Here is a 7819-nt window from a genome sequence, read left to right as displayed (position 1 = left end):
GCCCCGGATGAATCCTCCTTAGTGGCATGGTGGGCCGCAAATGAGGCCACCCAATCGGTCGCGCTGTTCACCTCCCTGTAGACGTGTGTGGCCCATGAGAGACCATCCTCGTCTAAAAGGCTGTAAACATCACGTAGTAGTAGGCTCGAACTCGCGTCGAGACTCCGGCCCCGGATCCACTCTATCATCGTGGCCGAGTCTCCCTCAAGCAGTGTGCGGTTCGCACCCAGCACCCGCCTCGCATAGGTAACTTCCTTCCGTATCAAAAATCCGCCGGCCTCCCGCTGCAATCAGTCTAGCCTTCTGGTCCTTAATGATGAAGCTGACACGGTCCAGTGCACCTCCTTCACCGACACTGCCGTCGAAGTTCATCTTGAGATAGTCAGGGGGTTGGGGCTCCAGGAGATCTGTACAGTCCTGGACACTACAGGAGCGAAAGTGGAACCCCAGATTTCTTCGGTCGTCCCAAGGGTGACAATGTGGTGGCACGGGAGATCTCCTCCACATGAAGAAGGGCCTAGTCCGCAACCTATCTCGGATGTGCTCTGCTATCGTCGAAGACCGAGCATTCCTATCTAGTCAGTAGTGGTAGGCTAGGTAGGCAACCCTGATCCCCGATCCCTCTAGGCCCGGCCTCTACATTGAAGTCTTCAGAAAAAGCAGAAAGTCCTCAGTCGACGACCATCCCAACTGTGGATCGTGGGGGCCCCAAGCGCACCTCCAGATCTGGGCGGCTCTCGGGCATCCAAAGATAGCATGGAAGATGAAATCTTCCACCTCCGGGCACACCAGACATTTGGAGGGGACATGCATCCCTCGCTGAGCCAATGTGACTTTAGTGGATAAGCGTGATCCTATATCAATCTATATTATTTTTTTTATAACAATAATTTTGTTAAAGTAATTTTAGGGATCATATAACAACTTGTATCAACGAGTATTATTTTTTTTATTAGCACCATTCTATATCAGCCAATATAATTTTTTTTTATAAACTCTGTAGTAATTATATGTAACTTTTAAGGTGTATTGAAAATTATTTTTTTCTCCCTTTCTCAGTTGATTTTACCTTCTCAATGCATGTATACCATGGATATTTGGACGAAATGCTTCTCAAAGCACGCAGAATATTATAATAATATACTATAAATGATTTGACAAGCGGGAACAGACGAATCATCATGGGGAGCGTGGGCCGTCGTGCGTCCTCACGTAGTCCGCATAGAAGCCGGGATGGCTGTCTTCGGAATTGGCCACATAGGCGTACCCGCCGTGGCTCGAGACGTCCAGCCCGGCCAGCTCCTCGTCCACCGATATCCGGAGGAGCCGCAGCTTGTGCAGCACGTAGAACACGGGGAGCATGGTCAGGCTCACCCATCCCGCGATGGCCGCCACCTCGACCACCTGCGATCCCAGCAAGCCCCACCCCCCTCCCATCAGGAGGCCGAACGGCCGGCTCGCCCCGACGGCGCCCGAGTCGTACGCCTGCACCACCAGCTCTCCTCGTGGGCGAAGAGGCCCGTGAAGACCAGCCCCCAGGCCCCGCATCCCCCGTGTAGCTGGGCCGCCTCCAGCGGGTCGTCGAATCGCAGCCTCAGGGCCAGCGCGTTGAGCCCGATCAGCACCCAGGCCGCGCAGAAGCCGCACACAATGGCGGCCCATGGCTCCACCACGGAGCACCCGGACGTGATGGCCACGAACCCGCCCAGGAGCCCATTGCACGCGTCCAGCGCGTCCCAGTGGCCCACCAGCAGCCGCCGCCCGAAGAGCGTCGTGAGGCCCGCGGCCGAGCCCGCGAGCGCCGTGGTCACCGCGGTCCGGCCCACTCCGGTCCAGTTGCCCTCGTGGGGCGCGTCCGGGTAGGCCACCAGGATCCGGCTGAATGACCCCGGGTTAAACCCGAACCAGCCGAACCAGAGCAGGAAGGTGCCCAGCACCACCAGCGTCGCGTTGTGGCCGCGCATCGGCACGGCTCTCCCGAACGCGTCGAACCGCCCGATCCGTGGGCCCTCGATGAGCGCGCCCCACAAGCCCGCCACTCCGCCTACCAGGTGCACCACCCCGCTCCCGGCGAAGTCGATGGCGCCGGACCCGAACAGCAGCGAGCCGCCGGAGTTCGGGCTGAGCCATCCGTCCGACGACCAGACCCAGTGGGCGACGACCGGGTACACGAACCCCGTGAGCAGGAACGAGTAGACGAGGTAGGCGCTGAACTGGGTGCGCTCTGCGATCGAACCGCTGGTGATGCCGGCCACCGCGATGGCGAAGGCCCACTGGTAGAGGAAGTAGGCGTAGCCATAGGTCTCGTTCGGGACGTTCTCGAGGGCGAAGAAGCTGGTCCCGATGAAGGGGTTGGAGTGGGAGCCAGCGCCGAAGGCGAAGGCGAAGCCGAAGAGGTAGTAGGAGATGGTGCCCACGACTGCGTCCACGACGTTGGTCAGCATGATGTTCATGGCGTTCTTTGCCCGGACGGAGCCGGCGCACAGCATCGCAAAGCCCAGCTGCATTATGAACACCAGGTAGGCTGAGAAGAGAAGATAGATGGTGTTGATCGACTCGGTCACGCTGGTCTCCCATGTCGCAGCCATGGCGCGGGCGGACGGTGGGTCGGAGGCAGGAGGGCCGGCGGTAAGGAGGAGATTAGTAGACAAGCAGGTCTTGTGGCGTCGGTCCGTGGAATGGTAGATGAGGAGCAGATGCCACCCATTTATGGGCGGTTACGAACTACCGTGCAGAAAAGGTGGAATCCTTGACAACTATTGGCAAGTAGCTGCTGAACTCACCCAAATATAATGCCAAACCGTCTAGCTCCTAAAAAAATTAAGGGATTGAGTTTGACAGAAAATTTTAAATCTAAATCTGACTTATTTATTAAATGAATCTGGATTTAAAATCTCAATATGACACATGTAATAAACAGATTATTTGACCCAACCTCTTAACATTTTTAATAAATAGATCGTATCAAACAGTAAACTTTTTTTTTTATTGTTAACCTGTTTACTAAATATGCTCAGAAATTAGTTGAGAGCCTAGAACCCGAACTTAATGACCAGAAGCATCTCCATACTCGATATAGACCATTTTGGCCACTTCTAGTAGGATTGGACAGAAGTCAAATCACAGGCTAAATTTTAGCACTATAACTTAGTTATATGATGTCTGATTTAGATGATCTTTTTTAAAAAAAAAATTGAATAGTTTTTAAAGATCTATGATTGGAGAGAAGTAAGATGTTCTTCAACCCCCTCAACTCGAATACTTCAAAAAAAAATTAGAAGAAGATGGAGGAATTGGGAAAGTAGGCTTAGGTCCCCTTTTCTTTCATTGGTAATAAAAAATCAATATACAAAACCTCTATTTATAAAGATGAGGTTCATCGTTGTACAATTCGAGTTGGATTCATTTTTCTAATTCTAATAGGTATTTCTTTCCTAAAATAGACATCATTAATAGAAATAAACTCGAAAAAGCTAAAATTTTTTAGGAGGTAGATTTTGACTTCTATATCAACTCTATCTTATGTTGCTCCATTTAATTTACTGAATGGAGAAATATGCCGGATCAAAATCTTATCCAAAAAGAAATTCACTTTGATCGATCCTTTTTAGACCTTAAATGATGGAATTTGGGTTTGATCGCTGGGGTGGTACCCTAAATGTTGTAGATCTCTAAAAGCTGTCTAATTTTTTTTTTTTAAAAAAATCATCTCATTCAATTTTTATATGGTCAAATTATCTTCTAAAATTTTGGCTTGTGACTCAGCTTCTGATATGATGAATCTCACTTCTGGATTCTGTTCAACCCTACTCGTAGTGGCTAATATGATCCACATTAAGTCCAGAGATCCTCCTAGATCATCCGATTAGATTATTAAATGGTTCAAATGGATCAACCTATAAAACCCGAACCTGTTTAGTCCGAACCCAAACTTGCTTATTACAAGTCAAATATGGATTGGATTGAGGATCAAGTCACCTTTTGCCACCTCTAGTTTGTAGCCCTAGAATTCAAGCCCAAAGTAACCTTCCCACTTTATGCTAGCTAGTGTTTAGTGTTCACATGTCAACCACATTAGGTGAAGACCAAATGATGGAATGGAATTGGGGATGGAGTTGTACCCAATAGTAATGAACGGTGACATACCTCATAGTTCCCATTATGTAGAATTGATAATTAACAATACCATATTTCTATTTCGACACTAGAAAAAGGAAAGAAGAGGAAAAGAAGAAAAAAAGAAAAAGAAGAAAAGAAAAGAAAAAGAAGAAAAAGGAAAAAAAGAATATATATATATATATATATATAATGAATGAATGAATAAATAAATACATATATTAAAATGAAATAAAATAATAATAATAATAATAACAAAAAAGGGAGCGAGTGGCAAATAATCTGTTCTCCATGTTATTGATAGATACAGTGGATTTGTCATTTCAGTCTAGAGATCTATATATGATCGAATCGAGGAAAATGAGCCTGGCACAAATCTTATTGATTTCAAATTATTGAAATTATTTTAGATATAAAATTATATATTATGACTAATTGTGTATTCTCTTAAAAATTATGGTCAAGCATAGGTTAGTAAGTGCTTCATGATTTTGGCTAAATAGTATCCTTTATGAATACTTCATTGTATATCCATGAATTATGATTATATAAAAATTGCATGAAAAAAATATCGTGAGATGATTATGCATTTTAAATATTACGATGCCATTATTCATTTTCCAACCTATTTATGATGAATGGTTTATAAGAAGTATAAAATGATTTATGAACTCTCAGATAGCTATGTACGACTCTCGCCAGTGGGTTATAAAATAGCTCGGCATACGCCCTTAGCAGTGGTTTATAATAGCTCGATAGACGGCCCTTGCTAGCAGGTTATAATAGCTTGGCATACGGGTCTCGCCAGCAAATGATAATAACTCGACATATGGCACCGCCAATGGATAAAATAGTTGGCAAAGATTACGGCCCTGTCATGAGTTATAGTGACCATAGCTTGCACTACGTCTGAGAGCATGATTTTAAAGTATAAAATAATGGCTGTATTTTACATTGCATTTCCATCCTTACGAACTTGCATGTTTGAGCATGCATTACTTTATGATTTGTTTTGGATATTTTGTTTATGAAATGTTTTACTCTGCTATAACTGTTATTTTCTTTAAATAATGTATTGGTATGTGAAATATTATGCTTGATCCGGTAAGATGGTGTATGGTTACTTACTGAGCCGCATAACTCATTTATCTTCTTATATTTTTTTTAGATAAATAAGGTTGCTAGGAGTAGGGTGCTGGAACCTTTAGGGTTTGAAAAATTGATTCTGGATTAAATTTTTGGGCTCTGTATCATTGCTTTTGAAAAACATTCTATGAATAAAATATTACTTTTGTTATGAATTGGTATTGTAGCTCCGTGTTATTATGGGCAATAGCTTGTAGTGGCATGGCTATGTCACGGCCTGGATCTAGGGCATGACACGTTTGGTTCAGATATAGAACAGCACGACCTGTAACATTAATGGAGGCCTTAGATTTAAGCTACGCAATGGAGACTGTGCTAGAGTCGTTAACTCGTCTTGGGCTCATTCATGGAACAAGTGATTGTAGCATGCATTCACTGTTAATAAAGTGCTGCAAACAAATCCATGCAATTTAAATTAATGGCAGAGAAACTAAGAGGAACAACGTAAAGCATATAGATCCAAGTATGCTCGGGTCGGAGTAACATCTTAATCTTGCCATTATTCCTTTGGGAAAATAACAAACCATGAACTCCGAACAAAATCTGTCGCAAAATCAATAACATATGTGCATCTTTGGGTACTACACACAATCAAAGCAAATCTCTAACATGCATCAAAGCATCATCAGCCCTGTGTCAATTAAACAAAGAAAGCAACTTTTTTGGAGGAAGCTTCAATGCTAACTAACCAGTCAAAATAACAACATATTTATCTCCATGGTAAAGTTCAAGAAGTGATCTCTCGCACAACTTCATATTGATAATTAGGGCTGCAAATGGATCAGGTTGGGTCGGGTCCTAGGTGACCCCGATCCGACCCGGTTGCATGTTCGGGTCCTAATTTTGGACCCAGACCCGACCCGGTTGAAAAACGGATCGGGTCGGGTCGGGTCCATACCTACCCCGATGGGTCATTCGGGTCGGGTCGGGTCCGGATCTGGTCGGGTCCGGGTAAATGGCATCTATGATGACACGTGGCGAATATCATGTCGCCCTTAATGATGAGGGACGGCTAAAGATATGGGCGGCCCCCCTCCCCTTTCCCATCCGAAATCGGGTAAAAAACTCAAATTAATTAATTAACATTTTCATAAATAGTAAGATTATTTTTTTAAGAGAAAACGAACTAAAAAAAAAAAAAGAGATAGTGGCTTAGCTTTTTCTTTTGGTTTTTTGGGCTGCAGGGCAGTGGAAATGGAAGGAGCCACAGTGGCTGCTGCAGCACCACTCTTACCAGTCTTTCTTCGCAGAGGGATCCACACCACACTGCAGTAGATCGAGCAAATCAAAACTATATTGAGAAAAAAAAGAGAGAGAAAAAATATAAAAAGATGAAAAATAAAAAAGAAGTTGATCTTACCGTGCATCTTCTTCTTCTCTTCCTTGGAGATTCTCTAGTTCTTGCTGAAAGGATGGAAAATCAAGAGACAGAGGAGAGAAATCGGAATAGAAAGGGTTTTAGTCTTTGAGATGAGGTATCTTGAAGAAGCTGATGGAGGTTTTAACTTTTGAGGGAGTTAGGGTTTGAGGAAGACTAGATCGTTGAGGAAAGAAGCTCGGAGTCTGTCGATCTAGAGGGATTTAGAGCCTTAGAGGTCAATCTTTCCCATGCAGCAAGATTTCAGGCTCTCACCGCTCGGAGTTGGTTGATCAGTTGATGGAAGCGGCAAAGGTGTGAATGGGTAGGCTAGTAGTTTAGTCAATAGAAGAAAACCCGGAAACCCTAAGGAACGGGGGTCGGTGGATGGAAGAACTGAAGAACCTCAAAACCCTCAAAGACTAGATGGAATGTGGCGGAGAACCAGAGAAGAAGTTGCTAGAGAAGAGAATAGAGATGGACAGACTCATGGAGTACCTATAGTGATCGGTGGATGGAAGAACCGAAGAACCTCAAAACCCTCAAGGATGAAAGATCGGATGGTAAGTGGAACAGGGGAAGAGAACCAGCGTCCAGGGAAGAAGTCTCTAGAGAAGAGATCGAGAGAATGGAGACGGACAACGACGGACTGATGGAGAATGGACAGTGGACTGGAGAATGCAGTACGGCGCCTGAGTAGGACCACGTGGGCGGCCGAAGGCGAGAAGGCAGGATTTAGGCATTTAGCTTTATATAGTAACGGATCGGGTCGGGTCCCGGATCAAGATTGGGTGGACCCGACCCGACCCGAAAAATACATCGGGTCTAAATTTAGGACCCGACCCGGCCCCGCAGGTCCTAAAATTCGGGTCGGGTCGGGTCTAAAGCGGGTCGGGTCGGGTCGGGTCCCGGGTCGACCCGGCCCATTTGCAGCCTTATTGATAATTAATGAATATATCACCTTAGATGCACATTAAAATTCACCCATAAACATCCTGAATATAATCAACCTAATGCACAATACTATTAGCATAATTTAAAAGTAAATATGTAATTAAGCAATGTTATAAATATTTCCAAACTAATTTATACTTGTATAATCAACATTAAATATTATAACATGGTATGTAGATAGAAACTCTTGGAATATCACGAAACAATTGCTAGTCTAAAGAATGCATAAATGAGCACTTCATCGAC

At 44.7% G+C, this 7819-nt stretch overlaps 1 protein-coding gene and 1 long non-coding RNA gene across 2 annotated transcripts; both read right to left on the bottom strand.

Annotated features, from left to right (window-relative positions):
• Positions 1–1096: 1096 nt before the first annotated feature.
• On the bottom strand, positions 1097–2743 carry LOC103713902 (ammonium transporter 1 member 3-like). The gene is given in 2 exon segments (XM_008800952.4): positions 1097–1497; positions 1500–2743. Coding segments are annotated over 2 exon segments (1407 nt in total). The 5' UTR covers positions 2589–2743; the 3' UTR covers positions 1097–1179.
• A 3673-nt stretch (positions 2744–6416) lies between these two features.
• LOC120108565 lies at positions 6417–7375 on the bottom strand. The gene is made up of 2 exons (XR_005509870.1): positions 6623–7375; positions 6417–6528 (listed from the first exon to the last, which is right to left on the bottom strand). It is a non-coding gene; the product is annotated as an uncharacterized LOC120108565 (long non-coding RNA).
• Between the last annotated feature and the right edge of the window lie 444 nt (positions 7376–7819).

Source organism: Phoenix dactylifera, unplaced genomic scaffold (assembly GCF_009389715.1).
Source record: "Phoenix dactylifera cultivar Barhee BC4 unplaced genomic scaffold, palm_55x_up_171113_PBpolish2nd_filt_p 001396F, whole genome shotgun sequence".
NCBI classification, from domain to species: Eukaryota; Viridiplantae; Streptophyta; class Magnoliopsida; order Arecales; family Arecaceae; genus Phoenix; species Phoenix dactylifera.
Note: the sequence above shows the minus strand (reverse complement) of the source record. Positions and strands in the feature narration are given on the sequence as shown.